This window comes from Choloepus didactylus, chromosome 14, assembly GCF_015220235.1.
Source record: "Choloepus didactylus isolate mChoDid1 chromosome 14, mChoDid1.pri, whole genome shotgun sequence".
In the NCBI taxonomy this organism is placed as follows: Eukaryota; Metazoa; Chordata; class Mammalia; order Pilosa; family Megalonychidae; genus Choloepus; species Choloepus didactylus.
In genome coordinates, this window is record NC_051320.1 from 87,475,140 (window position 1) to 87,493,649 (window position 18,510).

Sequence of the window (18,510 nt, forward strand, 5' to 3'; positions counted from 1 at the left end):
TTATGCATCCCACTTGTGAGGCACCAAGCATATATTAGTGCTAATCTAGAAATAACCTAGGCAAGGGCTTTCTATAAAGCAAAAGCTGGAAGCAGAAAGATGGCTCGAGGACAAGGGCTACAGACTTCTGTCTCCCAGAGGAGGAAGTGGCCTGGTTGATGCTGCTTGGGTCAAGAAGCAGGAGTTCTTGATTTGTCAACATTTGCTTAGACAGAAGCACAGGGATTGTTAGTGTATGCTCCTCCTACATGGGGACCTAAGCCACAAATATTCAAGGGTTATGGTTAGCAAGAAGTGAACTTCTCAGAATAGGAGACCCTACCTAGGGATCTTGGGGGTCAGTGGAAAACTACATCAAGAGAAACTGCATCTACTCTTGCCGACATAAATTGGGAACTTATTTGAATCTTGTGAGTGTGTACACACAAGTGTGTGCTCATCTGTGAGTGTTAAGCTCTCTCCCTGACAACTCATAACTCATCAGGAGTCACTGCAGGCGGGTCTTATCATGTCCAAAAACAGAGAACAATACTGACACTCAGTACTAGTTAATGGCAGAGATGATCTGTCTTATGGATCAAATCATGTATCCTACAAAGACATGTTGAAGGCCTAATCCCTGGCCCCTTGGATGTGAACTCATTTTTAAGTAGGACCTTTGAAGATGTTATTACTTAAGAGGCGGCCAAACTGAATCAGGTGGACCCTAATCCAATATGACCGGAGTCCGTAGGAGCAGAGGAAATTTGGGTACAGAAGAAGCCAGAAGGGGAGAGAGACGGCCATGTGACGGAGGCAGAGACTGAGTTATGGATTGCTGGCAAGCCACCTCCAGAATGCTACACTTCTGCAAAGGCATGGCCTTGAGTTTGGACTTCTAGCCTCCAAAACTCTGAGTCAATAAATTCCTCTTCTTTCAGCCCACTGGTCCATGGTACTTTGTTACAGCAGCCCAGGCAAACTAAGACCGTACCCCAGCCTTAGTAACAGCTAATCCTTAGGCAGCAGTCGGTAAGTGCCTGGAACTGTTTTATGCACTTTGAAGATATGAACTCATTTAATTTTCACAACCCTGTGAAGTGGACACTGTTACTAATCTCTGCTCCACAGGTGAGGAAACAGAGGCACAGAGAGGCAAAGCTGCTTGTCCAAGGCTGAAAAGCTCCTAAGTGCAAGAGCTGAGATCATGAATTAAAATTTAAAAATGAAAAATGATATTCCTGATATACTGAAAGAAAATAATCACTCAAATTTTCTCTTGCCTCTCCTGAACAGATCCAATCTTGGGTTATGAATAAGATAAAAGGGTTGATATGACTTCTGGCTGGAGATGGCAGTGCCATTTATCTATGGGAAGTTAGGCGAACCATGCTAAAATATGAGCTGCTTGTGGACACGAGAGGTGGGCTACATGGAATGCAGTAGGCGAATGGGTTTCTCCTGCCTGGAATGAAGCCCACCCATACTGCCTTCTTCACACAGGGACCCCTAACCTGGACTTGGAGGGAAGGAGGACGAAGGGCATATGAGATGGGAGAAACAGAACTCACTTTGTTTAAGGGGAGGCTGTGAAGACCTTACTGAGAGGCATTTGTATATGTCGTTTCATTTGGTCTTTTTAGTAATCCTGCCTGACAACTGTAGCTGCCATTTTTTTTTTTTTTTGAGTGTTTACCATATTGTCAGCTACTGTTAGGTGGTTTCGATGCATCAATTTACTTAATTCTCACAGAAACCTTATAAGATAATAAAATCCCCATTGTACAGATTAGGAAACTGAGGCTCAGAATATGCAATTCATTGCACCTCATTACACAGCCAGTAAATGTTAAATCAATGTTTTAACTTCTATACTCTACTTGGAATGGTGGAGGGTATTACTCAAGTATGTTATCTCCCTATGAAAAAATGACATATGGAAATAAATTTTATATACCTGTATTTGGGTGGGGCAGGGAAATACCTACCTGTCGCTCAACTTTTACAAATTTCCCCATCATACTTTGGTCTTCAATTTCTGATGTAGATGCTCTGGCCACAAATGGTTCATTCCTAGGAAAAAGGCAAGAATTCTTTGAGATCACCATTTCCCTTTTTTGCTTAGCAAGTGCATTCCAGGTGGGCGGGCCTTGGCTTGTGGAGCCACCACTCTCGCCTTCACACATTTGAGGACTGGAAGAGGCTCACGTGGGTCAGGAAAAGCCAGCATTCCCCTGACTTCAGTACCAGTGTCTCAGGCTTATTTTCATCACAGGAAAATATGAAGCCAAATATTAAGCTGCTATGAAGGAACTTTAGTATCAAAGTTAATAAAGCACCCAACTGTGCCTGGAGTGTTTAATTCCTTTAAATCAGATTCTTTTGCTTTGCAATCTCAGACTGCTGGTTAAGTGTTTCTATTCTGAGTGTGGGGGGTGGGTAGGAAGAGTGTATAATCTCTGAAATTCTATGCAGTGGGTGAACTATTTCAACCGACCCATTCTGTTAAGAACGGAAGACAAATGCTGAAGCTGGAAAATGATGCGAAAGATGACGCTGGTGGGGGATGGGATTGAAATGTGTGCTGCATTTGCAATTTGGCTACGCACAGTCAATGTCTGCCTAGATTCCAGTTAGCTTTCATATTTTAATGTTCTATGTAGATAAGAACTTTCAGGGAGCCTAATTATTGCTCAAAATCATTAACATCAGACATTTCCTAGGTAGTTGAATGCTCTCTCTCTGATACTACTGTCTTCTGCTAAGTCCCTGACCTCTCTTTGGCTGAAAAGTCTGGAATTAAGCAAACTGGTGTCCCATGTGCTAAATCCAGCCCACCACTGTGTTTTCCCTGGCATGTCTAGTTTAAGATGGCTTAAAAATGATCATGCCGTCTTAAAAATGAGGGATTTCACATAAAATTCCAACTTTTCTTGAAAAATTGGGACTATCTGGAAACAGAAGGCCCTCATTCCTCAAATGAGCACCCACAGAACAGAGTAACTGCTACCTCCTTTAGATCGGGCGTGTGCCCTCTCGGTCCCCACAGGCCACCCCCCAACACCGTTTCCATTCCATTCCCAAGACTGAGGCTGAAGATTCATTGCTCTTGATCATCCTGCTTTAAGTGCTCTTGCTTCTTTGATAAGAGAGTTAGAGGAAGGTGCATAATATTTCTTAAACCCAACTCCTTTCACTCATTTATGTTACTTGCTTTAGAGATACTTGGCAATAAAGAACTGTAAATCCAGACAGTGACTTTCTAAAGGGTGGTTCCCTGTTCATCAGGACCTAGGAAAGGAGAATTTTAAAACTATTTTGGGAGAGAGGAGAGTCCCTTGGTTGGGGGACAGAGTTCTAGGTGTTAGGATGCTGTTAGGGGCCTGACATCTGACTTCGTTTCCTGGCTTTGTCCCGGGAGAAGAATCAATCTCAACCACGGATGGCTCAGGCCAAACCAAACCTGCTGACCAAGATGGCCTGGGGCTCTGCTCACATGATGTATTCTTACTGCTCCAATAAAATGCCTGTTTCCTCTTATTTTATAACCAGGACACTGGGGCAGTTATTTTCAATTTCAACTGCTAGAAAAAGGAGAATCACCCATTCGGGAAGAGGGGCAGTAGTGAGTCTTTTGGACGGCGACCTTCCAAATGGCCACACAACAGAATAAGCGTCAACTCTTTCTCTTCATTTCATTTAGGAGAATGGCAACTTCTCCCAACCATAAAAGAACCAACTTGAGAACTGGGGCTGGGGAGGCTCGGCGGGCCTTGCCCCACGTGCCCTGGCAGTCCACGTCCCCAAGCCCACCTGGGAGACTGCTGGGACGGGTAGGTGAAGGCTGCCCCTTTCTGAGACTTCTTATGTTTTGGAGTAGTTGGAGGTCCAGGGCTGAAAATCATATCTATTCTGAAAGAGAGAACAAACAAAGGGCAGGGCATTAAGTTACACAGAGCTTCATTTTCAGAGGAAGCCAATGATTTTATTCTTTCCTAAGTCAGGTGTGGGTTTGGTGGAATACATAAGACAAGGTTGTGTGGGGAGCAGGGGTGGGTGGGCAGAGGAAGAGATCGAGATCATAACTTCAATATATTATCCTTCTTTTTTGGCCTGTTGTACTGAGAGCATCTGTCCATCACGACGGAGAGGAAGGCAGACACCATTAAGACCGGGTCAGAGTTGCATTGTGTTCTTTCTCACGGGAAATGCCTGCAAGCCCATCTCATCTTCTAGCTCTCTTATTCATCCCTAAAACAGCTAGTTAGGGAGTTTTTACTGCCAAACCCTAGGCTCTGTATTTACCCTTGCGGATGACTGCTGTGCCATGGCTTCTCTGGCCATGAGAAGGATGGATCTGATGCTCACCCCCTGTACCTGCTTCTGTGTCTGCAAGAGGCGCCAGCTCCTGATCCAAGCCACCAGGGAGTACGGCTGGAGAGAAAATCCTCCATAGCACATGCAGGTGGGCTGGAGTTGGAGTCGGGGAGTGGAGGGAGAGAGGAAGACTCAGCCCAGGCCAAGACCATTAAGACTGTGCACCCAAAAGGAGCCACGGGTCTCTATCTCCTCTCTCTGAAAACTCAGCTGCTCCTCTACTGACACCACCATGTGCTAAACTGCCCTTCCCTTCTCCCTGGTCAACCGAGATACCAGTGTAGCTGGGGAAATGCAAGTACTCATCCTGGCAGGCAACCTCCCACCACAACTCATGGAAACACATTTGTCTGATAAATCTCATAAACAATGACGGTGTAACTGTCCCCTGCAGTCACATTAAGAGTGGTCGACAGTTTTGGAGTCTGCAGCATAGACAGGGAGCCATGCTTGCATAAACAGCAGAAGTTTAGGTGCAGAATTCATTCGCACATCCATTGGTTTGGCGGGCCCTGACCACTGACTGGGTGCCTACCCCTCTCCCAGGCAGCTGAAGCTGATATCCCAGATACGGACAAATTAAGGTCGTGAATGACCATCCCTCCAACCCGACAGCACTGCTAGCTTCCAGCCCATCCAATGTGACGTTCCTATTGACTTTTGACATCACCCGGTCTTTTTTTTGTTGTAATAAATTTTTTCTTTATAAAAGGAAATTTTTATAATTTATCTGATAAATCTAGAAAGTAGAAAAAGGAATAAATGACCAATGGATTCATCATCTCAACATAGCGTCTGTAATTCCTTGGGAGACACCATTCTATTCCTTCTCTCTAGGCCTCCTACATGGGAGAGTGTGTATGTGTCACGTGTATTGTGTATTTCTGAGTAAATATATATATGTACATTTTTGTAATCATATCATACATATATAGTGAATATATAGGTCAAGTATATGTTTATAAATATATACACACATATATCTGAGTGTACTATTTATATTCCTATAGTGTCCACAGATCAAATAATTTTTATCTCATTATATACTGTATATAAGAATCAACTGATGATGCATAGCTTTTTAATGAGAGTAGGTACCACACTTTTCCTTAGCACTCTTCTTTAACTGAGGAAATGTGGTATATTATGGAGAGCAGGGCTTGTAACCATTCTCACCTGGTTTGACTCCCAGCTCTGCTACCTATAGCTGGGTTATCTAGGGTGTCTTTTGCCCTTTGAACTTCTGTTTCCCCATTGGCCAAACGGCACCTAGAATACAATACCTTAGAGAGCTAGAAGGATTAGATGTGTATATGCAAGGAAATGAGGTGCTCAGTAAAACTGGGAATTACTGGTGGATACTGATGTGTTTCCATATTTTTAGTATTATAAATAACACCAGGTGGATATTTTTGTCTGTCCCATGTTCCCCTGGCATTTTGGATCCCTTCTCTTTGCCTTCCACCTTCACCCTGAAGTTCACATGGCTTCGATTCCAGAGTGGTCAGGGAGCCTAGTGCCCCCAGACCCGACTGTCTCACCTCGTCTGCAGGTACTTGATCCTGGAAAGCATGTCCAGGTGGCCTGCAGAATACTGCTCTATCACATCCTTCACATCATAAGGCCTCAATGTCTCCTTGAATTTTTTTTTATAGAGGCGGAATTGGAGAATTCTGCAAGACGGAATGGAGACCATGGTGAGTCACGGGTAGAAAGTGAAGGGAACAGTAATACAGGACTAGCAAACTCAGGAGGGAGGTGGAAAATAACCAAGAAGAAAAAGACTCAAGGGGGAGAACTTCCAACTCTTGGTCTTAGTTCTGCCCCTTTGAACTGCACAGAAGAAGGACAGCTAGTCCCTCGTCTTCAAAACCAACATCCTTCAAACACCTGAATAATAAGAAAATGGTAGTAACAATAAGAGCTAACTTTTATTGAGCATTTATTACATGCCAGTCACTGACCTGGGTGCTTTATGAACAATCTGGCTATCAGATTGCTTTATAGATGGTGGAACTGTGGCTCAGACAGCTTCAGCATCCACCTGGACCATCTCACTAATGATGTCAGAGGTGGTCCTCAAACCCAGGTTTGCGTGCTGACAAGGCCCATGTTCTTAATCACTGTGTCACACTGCTTTCTGAGGACCGCCGTCATATCTCCTCCTCATTATCCTTCTTAGTTCACCTGCTTGTGAGCTCCTAGCAAAGAAACACTGGTTTCTTTTACCTGCATCTTCTCTGGCTTTTCAGAAGGTAGGGCACTGTGAACTGGTAGATGAGGCCAAATCCTCACCTCCATTTTCCTGGGAACCAATAAAATCACCAGGTTGGCTAACGCTCCTGGAGAACCCATTATGAGTTTTATTCCTGCTGAGCAGTGTCACTTCAAACCTCTGACCACAGGTCAGGGTCAGGAAGCCATGGCTTACCCCATGCCCTCTCACCTTGTACTGTTACTTGTTATGGTGCATTCAAAGTCATTCTGTTCATTGCTCCAGCTGTTAACAGTATTTCGACATATTGGTTATGTCATCCAATATATTTCCCATCCTTCCTAACGTCATACCATTTTATAAGACTGCCCTAAATATAGCTCCATCTAAGATAAGGCAAACCAAGGGCAAAATATGGTCCATGGGCCAAATCCAGTCTGCTGCCTGTTTTTGTAATCGAAACACAGCACACCCATTCATTTATATATTACCTATGGTAGCTTCCATGCTACAGTGGCAGGGTTGAATACTGATGACTGAGTCCATACGGGCTGCAAAGCCTAAAATATTTGCTATCTGGCCCTTCAGAGAAAAGACTGTTGACTTCTGAACTACAGCCTCAACACAACGATAAAAAGGAATGGGCAGAGGTCAGAGCTGGGGGCATCCCAGCAGAGCCTCCCTCCAGGATGACACAGATTCATCCACTTGGTTTCTTTGTATAAGATTACCCACAAACTATGAATCTAGATAGCTGTGCTCTTCGCCAACCATACTGCCACCATATTGGGCATGACAATGTCATGAGAAATGCAATTAAAGGCTTAGCTTAGGTCCACATATTATAACACTCTTGTCTTTCCCTGATCTACTGGGAAGCTTGCTGAAAGGATCAAGACTAGTTCTTAGAGAATCCAAATTAGTTTCTAGGAGTCACTGCCGTCCTTTTGCGTGTTTACAAGCCCATATCCTCATAAAATTTTTTTTAAGTAACAGCATACTTTTATTTTCTTGCAGAATTCTACAGGCGAACAGAAATAGCCAAAGTGGATTATAGTCTCCACTGAAACAAACAAAAAATCCTATCATTGATTATCTTTAAAAAGAGCTATATGGATGAAGAGAGGCGGAAGAAAAGATATTTTGAGTAAGACGCTTATAAAGGAAGGAAACCTCATGTCAATACTCCACACCCAGATCCCCCTTTTAAAATAAATGAGAAGGGAATGGCAGTTGGAAACGCTATCAGGAGGCCTGGGGGAGAATTTTTGTAAAGAGGTGAGCAAGAACCACCCATAGTGATTTGTGGTTTTTTAGGTAGCATCCTCCCATATAGGAACTTCCACGAATGGACTCTAAGCATGACCCAAGAGTTCCTCAAGGGGCTTCCTACCCCTTTCCCGACATCCCAAGAGCACTTGCTGAATGCCCTGTGGAAGCTGAGCTGGGTCCTGCAGAGGCACACAGCGGGGAGAAGGGGGGGCCCTACCTGACTGCTCGGATGGCGGCCTTCAGGGTGGGGATCATGTCTTCGATGAGGAAGTCATTCCCGTAGCCCCTGTCTTCTGCCGTGGGGTCACCTGTCCCAGCATCTGGGAGGGAGACACACTTATCAACACCAGGCCACAGAACTTGGTAAGGCCTGGGGACTTTTGTCATTCAGAAGCTCCCAAGCACTGGATTCGTCAGCCTCCACAGTCTTTGCTCCCACTCTGCGAAAACCATGCAACGTTCTCCAGACAGGATGTCTTGCCACCGTTCTAATTGTCATCACAAGTCTGAGTCAGAGCTGCTGGGAGTTCAGGACTGTCAGTGAGGTGGGGAAGGTGTGCTACAAGGGATGTGCCGTGAGTTCTGGGGCTCCAGAGGGGTCCCATGGAGGCAGCCAGGACACATGTGTGGGCTTCACAGTTGGACTGAGCTGGATTCTAGCTGTCTGTCCCCACCCTCAAGACCTCGGGAAGGCACACTCCAAACCACACACACTTCAGGGCGTCTTAGAGGTGGGGTCAAGGGCCTGTCAGGCAGTGCACAGCCATTGAGGACGCAGCTTTCCCGCTTGTCCTCCCTTTTCATAAGGGAAAGTGGTGCTTGGAGGCCACTGTTCACACAGCCCAGGCAGGTGGACCCCTCTTCCCACCCACTTTCCCTGGATGACTCTGCCCCTGCATCTCTCCCTCTTTCAAGCTGGTCTCCCTGACAACTCAGGCACCGGAGTTTCCCACAGCACCATGGTGCCATGGTCCAGGGCTGCCTGGGGGTTTGCGTTGGACAGGGGTGGCCATCCCTGCCCAGGAGAACAGCTCACTTGGGAGCCACACGACCTCTGGGTCCCCGAGGAGGTAGCACAGATGCCACCAGCCCAGCGGAAATGAGTAAGACGACCAAGATGTCGTCGGTTCAGGGCAGGTAAGGAAAGGGCTATTTTGTAGACTTGAGAGTTCACCAAAGGGGAGAGGGAGGGAGAGAGAGGGGCCAGGAGATGGGTGGAGCTGGAGGGGACAGGGGTGAGAGAGAAGAAAGGCGTTACCTTCAGAACTCTGCCAGAAAGCATAGGCTTTCATGCGGAAGGCCGTGCGGAAACGCTCTTTATTGTTTAAGCCAACAGGCTTTGGTTCTTTAGAAGGACTTTCTTCTATGGCATCTACATTCAGAGGGGTAAATAGCTTTCCTTTAGTATTGCTACCACGAGGATTAGAAAGGCGAACCCGATCCAAGAGACCCAGCTTTTGGCTACAAAATAAGCAAAAGTTAACAATTTTCCTCCTTCAGTGCAGGCTCTCGTCACTTCCCCGCCCTCCATAAAGATTGTCCCTTCTTGTCCTGAAGGGGCCGGTGCACCCACAACCTGAAGGGGCTGGTGCACCCACAAGTCCGTTCAACAGCGTGGAACAGGACTGTGCTTGGGTCGAGTCCTAGCTCAATAACTTACGAGCTATTACACCTGGGCAAGTTACTTAGCTTCTCTGAATTTCAGCTTCTCCATATGCTTAAAGGAGCTCAAAGGAGACACCGGCCTATAAAATGCCTCTCTCACGGGGGCAGGTGCCACGGCTTTGTTCCTTCTCTGCTCCTCTCTTTCCTCTGCATCAGGAACTTCCTGTCTTTCCTTTGTTCCACCCCGTGGTGCCCAGATAGTGACCTCGACCAACAAATTCATACAGAATTTTCCGTGAATGGAACCGGAGGACATAAATGACATAAAGCAGGGGTCCTGAAGGTGGTGTCCACAGACACCCTCCATGGAGAGCTTTTAGGGGGCCCAAGAACTTGGATGGGAAAAAGCACATCTTGAATTTACTGACCTCTGACTGGAATTCTGCATCTCTTTCAGTTTGCATATAGATAAGAAACCTCAGTAATATCCTCAACGCCTGTGCCTTTTCACAACATAAATCACAGATAATTTCATACCTTGTTATCTCAAGGTATTGTTTATGCTCATCAGTCTTCAGAATATTTAACCTGCCACTCGATCTTGTCATTAAGTTCATTCACAAAGAAGCATGTATGCTACTGCATCTCAAATTTTAAAATGTTTTGATAACTATGTTTCAATGTAATGTTTCCTTTGTGATCATATGCGCTTTGTTTTTGGTTTCAACATTATTCTGAGAAGGGGCCCATGGACTTCATCACACTGCCAAAAGGGTCCTTGATATGAAAACCACTTAATAATTCCCAGTATAAAGTTGCCCTGGTGTAAAAAGCCAGTTGCACCTCAGCTTGAAGCCCCCTCCACCCCTTATCATCTGGGTGACCTCAGGGCAAATCTACAACCTTTCTGAGCCTCAGCTGCCTCATCTGTAAAATAGAGACAAGCATTCTCTGCCTCACATGGCTGCCAGGAGATAATGGTTGTCAAAGATTTGGCAAACAGCCTGGCACATAGTGAGTGCTCTATAAATATAAGTTTCTGTTCTCTATTTCTCAACTCAGCCCCTTTATCTTTTGGGCAAGGAATGAAGTCCTTTCTGTAAGGTAAATTTCTGGGAGAGCTGCGTTATCTATTTTCACACATCAATATACTAAACTCTGTGGCTTCCTCTCCATCACCCAACACAGAGCTTGGCACGCAGGAGGCTCTCACTTATTTGTGGGGTAAATGACTGAGTGAATGAATATGGCTTGTTGAACGCCCAGTACTACACCTGCCAGCTTGGCATTGGCCTGAGATGATTTTGCAGTTTCTGAAGAGTTGGAAGGCCTCTGCCTCCTGCCAGAAGCTGCTGATGTCTTTGCAGTTTGGTGCAATGGGGAGGTGATGGCGGTCGGGGCTGCGGAGGTGAGGCATGCTGGGCAGGGCCCTGTCTGCCTTTGGGGAGCCGGTCATCCTCTGTTAAGTGGCCCCAAAACACTTGCTCCATAAACCTTTTGAAAGTTTTGCCTGTGATCATATCTGTGAAGCTTCTTTCCCACTGCCTGGCACATAGAAGGTGTTAAAAGATATCTCATTCATTCATTCAGGAATGGATATATGAACGAACAATTGTTGTTCCTGCCTCTCTTTGGGTCTGTTCTCCTGCAGCACTGTTAGAGCAGTTTGATTGAAGAACTCCACAAATAACCTACTCCAGAAATATTTAGAGAAGCTCCAATACTCAGCAGTTCCATCATCCAAAGTCTCAATTTTCAGAGCTGCCTTCCTGACCGGTACTAGATGAACGACTATTAGGACAAATTAGAGCCCACAAGCTAAAAATAGTGGACAAAGCAGGAAGTCAACTGAACACACCTAGAAGGCTTTTCTAAACCAAGAGCTTAGTAAAGAGGGGGCTGCGGGAGAGTCACCTCTCCAGCTCTGCTCCCTCTTGACCCCTGCCTATCTCCCTTCTGCACCCCTAAGTTCTGCCTTTCCATCAGCACCAAACACCTTGCCCTTCCCCAGTGACCCTCCTGCCTGCCCTTTCTTGCCTTCTCAGTCAGCCTCCTTCCTATCTGCCCTTTAAAACTGTGCTTGAGCATCACCACTTGGAGATTAGTGCCCATGCATGCTCCAAAACACTCTGGTTTCTCTGTCACAGAGTCTGACACACTGTACGTTTTCACATCTGCCTGCCCCACTGATTACGCAACCCCAGAAAGGCAGGGACTCTGTCTGGCTATCTGGGGTCCTAGCAAACCCCCTGCCCAGCATATCTGGGAAGTCGGTGCAGTGGCTAAGATTATGGCCGTTGGGGCAAAACCAACCTGGGTAGCAAAGTCCTGACAAACCATGTGTCCTTGGGCACATAACTTACCCTCCCTGATGCCTAGTATGCCGGTTTGGATGTATTATGTTCCCTCAAACACCATGTTCTTTAATGCAATCTCATGGGGGCAGACGTATTAGTGTTGATTAGGTTGGAATCTTTGGATTAGGTTGTTTCCATGGAGATGTGCCTCACCCAACTGTGGGCCAGACCTTTGATTGGATAATTTCCATGGAGGTGTGGCCCTGCCCTTTCAGCATGGTTCTTGATTGATTTACTATAGTACTTTAAAAAGAGCCAGGCAGGCCCAGACGCTAGCTGCAGCTTAGAGAGACATTTTGAAGATGGCTGTTGAAAGCCAACACTTACATTTTGGAGAAAGCCATTTTGAAATGCAACCTGGGAGCAAGGAGACACCAGCAGTGTGCCTTCCCAGCTAACAGAGGTTTTTCCAGGTGCCACTGGCCATCCTCCAGTGAAGGTACCCTATTGTTGATGCCTTAGCTTGGACACTTTTATGGTCTAAAGACGGTAACTTTGCAACCAAATCAACCCCCTTTTAAAAGTCAATCCATTTCTGGTATTTTGCATAATAGCAGCATTAGCAAACCAGAACACCTAGTTTCTTCATGTATAAAAGGATGACAATAAGCCCACACCTCACTGTAAGGATTAAATGAAGCGATGCGTGTAAAGTGCTTAGCAGACTGTCTGGGATGTGGTATACATTCAATCAATGCAGGCTCTCATCATCTTGGCAAATAATCCCCCTCACACTGAGGCAGTGGAAGGTTAGCAACGTGTGAGAAGGATGGATACAATTTCCTGGGACACAAAAGGTGGTGGTTTTTTTGTTTTGTTTTGTTTTTTAATGAAGTGAAATGTGTTCTTGGGATTTACATATTATTTTATGGTGCATCTTAAAGCTAGTCTCAAAACACTGAAAACTGTCATTGCACTCAACCTTAGTAGGAGATATGTGTACGAGAAACTTGCTTCCAGGTAAATTAAGCAAGACAAAATTAACGGTAGCCCACTTTGCCCTGACTTGAAATCTCAGCATAAATGCTGAATATTAGAAAGATAATGAAAGAGGTGTTTTGGTTCTATCTGTGCTGGGAGTTAGGATTTGCTTGTTTGACATTTAAAAGCCTATCTGAAACTGCTGACAATCAGATTTGCTTTGCCCGTGTTTACTTAATGCCCACTGGTCACAGATGTTGGCTTATAGGGATAGATGCAGACACAGCAGGAGACCAGAGACATAGGGCACAATTCAGAAACCTCTGTTCTGAATTACCCACAGCAACTGCACCCAAGAGGAGTAAGGAATTGTTCCTCCAACAGAGTGGGTGATAAGCTTACTTCCTAATTGGGTTGCCTGAAATCCCAAACCCCAAAGGATAATAAAAAATGCAAGGCCAAGTTGAATCCTAAAACTCTAAATTCCTCTCTGCCCTTCTCTATATGGATTTCCAGTGCATTATTCAGGTCTCGATCTTGGAGGATACTGCAGGTCTTGCAAGAAAAGCCCTCCTTGAAGCTGCCATCAGAGTCCCTTGGAAAGCCAGGTCCCTATATTTATTAAGTGTAGAGAAACATTTTCCAAACATGAATTGGATAAACTGGAAATGAATGGACTGGGAACAGCAAAGTAAAAATGAAGATTGTTCTGCTCTGGCAGAGACAGCTCTGGCCTTGGGCTCCTGCCTCACATCCCAGCACCCAGGGAACTCCAGCCATTTGAACTCCAGGCAGTTCCTGGACTTCCCCACTTCCCAGCCTTTGCACATCCTGTGACTTCTAGCTAGGAAACCTTCGTATTTTCTTTCATCTAAACTGCTCTTACTTTTTGTCCAAACCTTGGTCCAAGCCCAACTCCCAACGTCTCACTCCCACTCCTGATCCAATTAGACATCCGTCTGCCGTGCTCTGAAGAACATCTTGGGCTTTTCTCCACCATGGCTCTTGGCCACTGTAATGAAACCTTAGGGCACTAGGGATTCTCCCACCAAAGCAGGGGCTCTCAAGAAGGGGTGATTTTGTTCTCCAGGGCACACTTGTCTAGAAATATATTTGATTGACACAACCAGGGATTGTTCTTGGATTCTAGTGAGCAGAAGTCAGGAATGCTGCTAAACATCCTACACTACATCCTAAAACAGCTTCTAAAAACAAAGAATTATGTTTGCCAAAATGTCAATAGAAGATGCCGGCATAGGGAGGTGTGGAATTTAGTTAGTTCCTTAGAGCAACTAGTAAATAGCCAGGAATAACTAGAAAATAGTCTGGAACAACTGATGGGGGGACATCTGTGACCAAACACACATCATGCACCAGTCTGGACTGGGTGGAACAGCTGAGATCACAGCATAGAACTGTGAGTAAAGCTCCCCAAACTGCGGAGCTGGTGCCCCTCCCCCACTGGCATGACAGGCTGAGTTGCAAAACTTTGCTGTGGGAGAAAGAAGCAGTCCTTGCTGGTAGCAAGGGAATGTAGTTCAACCAAGCTCCAATTGTGATTTTAATTAACAAATTTGGACAACTGAATACATGTTATGTGCACAGATAAACCCGGAGCAAGCAGTAAAGGAACCAGAGTTTTCTCCTGGCAGAGAGGCATTGGGGCTGAAGGGAAAAAAATACATAAATAAATAAAAACAGAGCTTTTGCAGTGGGCTGAGCTCAGAATACTGGAAAAGGGCTGTGCCCCAGGAAAAGAGGCACACCGAACCAGGTACCAATTCTGGTTCTTGCCTGGTGAACTGGAGGGCTGGGGACTGGCTCTGAAAAGGGGATTTCTTTTCTCCTTTTTTTTCTTGCATTCTAAGTAGCTCATTAGAGAAAGCCTCAGGCATTTTCAATTGTCAGCACTGACCCAGGCAAAGGTAGAGTTAAGATAGTCAGAGAGTCAAAGAAAATACTCAAGCGTAGGAGATAATTCCCTGAAGGGCTTATCTTCCCTAAGAAGGGGGGGTGGGGCCCAGCTCAAGTGGCTGCCCCTTTCAGAGAACTCAGACTCCAGGGCCTGGGGGTGGAGGGTGGGGAGGGGAGAAAACAGAAAGAGCTTGAGCTTGACTTCTGACACTCTCAGCCCCTGGCCAGGATGGGGTCCACTGAGAATTAAAGGGACTGCACCTCTTTATGCTGGTGGGGAGCTGTGGGCTGACAAGCACCACCTGCTGGGCAGGATGGGAAAAGCACAGAGTCTAGAGGCCTCACGGGAAAGTCTGACAATCTTCTGGTCTTACCCTCAGGGAACCCTGATACTGATTACAGCCTCCTCTTGAGACCTGGGCCCATCTGGTCTGGGAAAATCTGATTGGGAAATCAAGGAAACCAGATGCCTAGACAACAAAAATATATGAACCACATTAGGAAAAATGAAGATATGGCTCAGTCAAAGGAACAAAACTTACACTTCAAATGAGATACAGGAGTTGAAAAAACTAATTAAAGATTTTCAAATAAATATCCTAAATCAATTCAAAAATCAAATCAATGAGTTCAGGGAAGATATAGAAAAAGAGGTGAAGGATATAAAGAAAACATTATCCAAACATGAAGAACTCGAAAGTTTGAAAAAACAACTGGCAGAAATTATGGGAATGAAAGGCACAATAGAAGAGATGAAAAACACAATGGAGACATACAACAGCAGATTTGAAGAGTCAGAAGAAAGGATTCAGGAACTAGAGGACAGAACATCTGAAATCCTACACACAAAAGAACAGGCAGGGAAAAATGGAAAAATATCAGTAGGGTCCCAGGAATTGGATGACAACACAAAGCACATGAATGTATGTGTCATGGGTGTCCAGAAGGGGAGAAGAGGAAGGGAAAAAGGGCAGAAAAAATAATGAAGGAAATAATCATGGAAAAGTTCTCATTTCTTATGAAAGATATAAAATTAGAGATCCCAGAAGCACAAGGTACCACAAACAGATGAGATCCAAGTAGACCAACTCCAAGACACTTTAATAATCAGATTATCAAATGTCAAAGACAAAGAGAAAAGAAAAAAGCAATCCATAACATACAAAGGGAGCTCAATAAAACTATCCAAATTTCTCAGTTGAAACCATGGATGCAAGAAGGCAGTGGTATGATATCTTTAAGATAGTGAAAGAGAAAAACTGCCAACCAAGGATTCTATATCTGGCAAAACTGTCCTTCAAAAATGAGGGAGAGTTTAAAATATTTTTAGACAAACAGACTTTGAAAGAGTTTGTGTACAAGATACCTGCTCTACAAGAAATACTAAAGGGAGCACTATAGGCAGATAGGAAAAGACAGGAGAGAGAGATGTGGAGAAGAGTATATAAATGAAGACTGTCAGCAAGGATATTGTATGGTCTCACTAATACAGACTAACATTGTTGAGTGAAATTGAGAGTTGAGAACACAGGTTATCAGGAGATAGAAACAGGTTGGAGATCAGGCATTTGATGTTGAAGGAGTACAGAAGGCTCAACAGGATTGATTGTATAGATCCAGAAATGGAATGGATAGCATATATTGTGTGGTGGTAACACAATATTGTAAGTACTCTGAACAAAGATGAGTGTGAATATGGTTGAAAGAGGAAGGCTAAGGGCATGTATGACTCCAGAAGGAAAAACAGAAGATAAAGACTGGGATTATATAACTTAGTGAAACTAGAGTGGTCAATGATGGTGATTAAATGCACAAATATAAGAATGTTTTTAAATGAGAGAGAACAAATGAATGTCAACATTGCAAGGTGTTGAAAATTGGTTGGTATAGAGGAAAAATACAGTCAATGCAAACTAGAGTCTATAGTTAATGGTAACATTGTAAGATGCTTCCACTAATTGTAACAAAAGCAATAAACAAAGCTAAATGTCTTTTAAGAGGGAGATATAAGGGAGTGATATAGGATTCTTGGTAGTCACGGTGTTTTCTGACCTTTTCATTGTATTTTATTTTTATTTTTCTTCTATCTTTTGTATTTTTATTCTTCGTTTTTTTTCTCCTTTTCTTTTTTCTTTGGGGAGGAAATGGAAATGTCCTCATATAGATTGTGGTGGTGAATGCATAATTATGTCATTATACCTGGAATCATTGATTATTTACTTAGGGTGGATTGTATGGCGTGTGAATAAAACTGTTTAAAAAACAAACAGAGGGATAAAAGTGCTGGATAAAATGTGGATGTTGGTAGGGAGGTAGAATGGCACAGCCCAGCTGGAGGGCAGTGTGGTGGTTCCACAGGAAGCTAACTGTGGAGTTGCCATACGGTCCCGCAATCTTGTTATTGAGTACATGCTTGGAAGAACTGAGGGCAGGGACATGAGTGGACATTGCACACTGGTGTTTATGGCAGCAGAATTCATAATTCACAATGGATAGAGGTGGCCTAAGGATACATTGACTGATAATGGAATGGTGAACTGTGGTGTATACATACAATGGAATACTGAGCAGCAGCAAGAAGAAATGAAGTTGTGAGTATGCAACTAGGTAAACGGATCTTGAGGACAGTATCTTGAGTGAAATAAGCCAGAATCAAAAAGACAAACATTGTAACACCTCACTAATATGCACTAACTATATAATGTGCAAACTCTGAGAACTGAATCTGAGAGCATAGGTTATCAGGGGAAGGCTTATGGTAAAGGTTCCTAGATTGTAAGCTCTTACAGTAGTTACATCTATGCCTGAGCTGTAACAGTTGTCTCTAAACTCTGAGCTGCTGAGCTATTTGTGTATAACGTGATTAGGCCCTGTAACTTTGGGTATCTGTATGACACCTGAGACTCAGAGCCAGAGTCCAGCAGCTATGAATGTCAGCATTACCCCATACAGCAAATGTTAAAGAAGCTGAAAAAGAGATCAGACTTCAATTAGAGATACGAATGAAATGGACTATATTAGAACTAAGGTAAAATAGACTGAAGGGAAAAGCATGATATTGACTGTGTGTTAAAACCTCAACTTCTGTGTGAGACCAAAGGAAGAGATATTTATTTGGTGCAAAATCTGTGTTTTTTGTAGCATGCTATATAAGTCAACTTGAATGGTCAGTTGACTCAAACACCACGATTACATGGAACCTTGAATAGGGGGTGAGATCTGGTTGGTTTGTATAGGGTAACGTGAAACCCCAATACATCCCAGAGTTATTTGGGCAGAGAATAAACAGTATTTGCAAAGCTCCCCTTGAGGGCCTGGGGAAAAATGTTGGAAACATTAAACTTCCCCACCTGGGGAACTCCTGATATTCTCACAAGCACTGGGGACTACCATCATAGTAGGCCAAGACCTCTATCTTGGGGCTTGCCCTTATGAAGCTTGTTACTACATAGGAGAGGCTAAACCTACTTATAATTGTGCTTAACGGTCACCCCCAGAAAACCTCTTTTTTTTGCTCAGATGTGGCCTGTCTCTCTCCAAGCCCACTTGGCAGGTGAACTCACTGCCCTCCCGCCTACATGGGACATGACTCCTAGGAATGAGCCTGGACTTGGCATTGTGGGATTGAGAAAGCCTTCCTGACCAAGAGGGGGAAGAGAAATGAAACAAATTAAAGCATCAGTGGTTAAGAGATCTCAAATGGAGTTGAGAGGTCATTCTGGAGGTTATTCTTAAGCATTATATAGCTATCCCTTTTTAGTTTTTAGTGTACTAGAATAGCTAGAAAGAAATACCTGAAAATGTTGAACTGCAGTCTGGTATCCTTGATTCTTGAAGATGATCGTATAACTACATAGCTTATACAGTGTG

At 44.3% G+C, this 18,510-nt stretch overlaps 1 protein-coding gene across 1 annotated transcript in view; it reads right to left on the reverse strand.

Annotated features, from left to right (window-relative positions):
* The window catches only part of KCNQ3 (potassium voltage-gated channel subfamily Q member 3), a 315,288-nt gene that overhangs the window by 8,842 nt on the left and 287,936 nt on the right, over positions 1–18,510 (reverse strand). The window contains exons 10-14 of the mRNA XM_037803311.1: positions 9,102–9,304; positions 8,061–8,163; positions 5,898–6,029; positions 3,793–3,891; positions 1,968–2,052 (exon numbers count right to left, since the gene is read on the reverse strand). Of these exons, the coding sequence (XP_037659239.1) occupies positions 1,968–2,052; positions 3,793–3,891; positions 5,898–6,029; positions 8,061–8,163; positions 9,102–9,304 (622 nt within the window). The remainder of the gene's footprint in view (positions 1–1,967; positions 2,053–3,792; positions 3,892–5,897; positions 6,030–8,060; positions 8,164–9,101; positions 9,305–18,510) is intronic.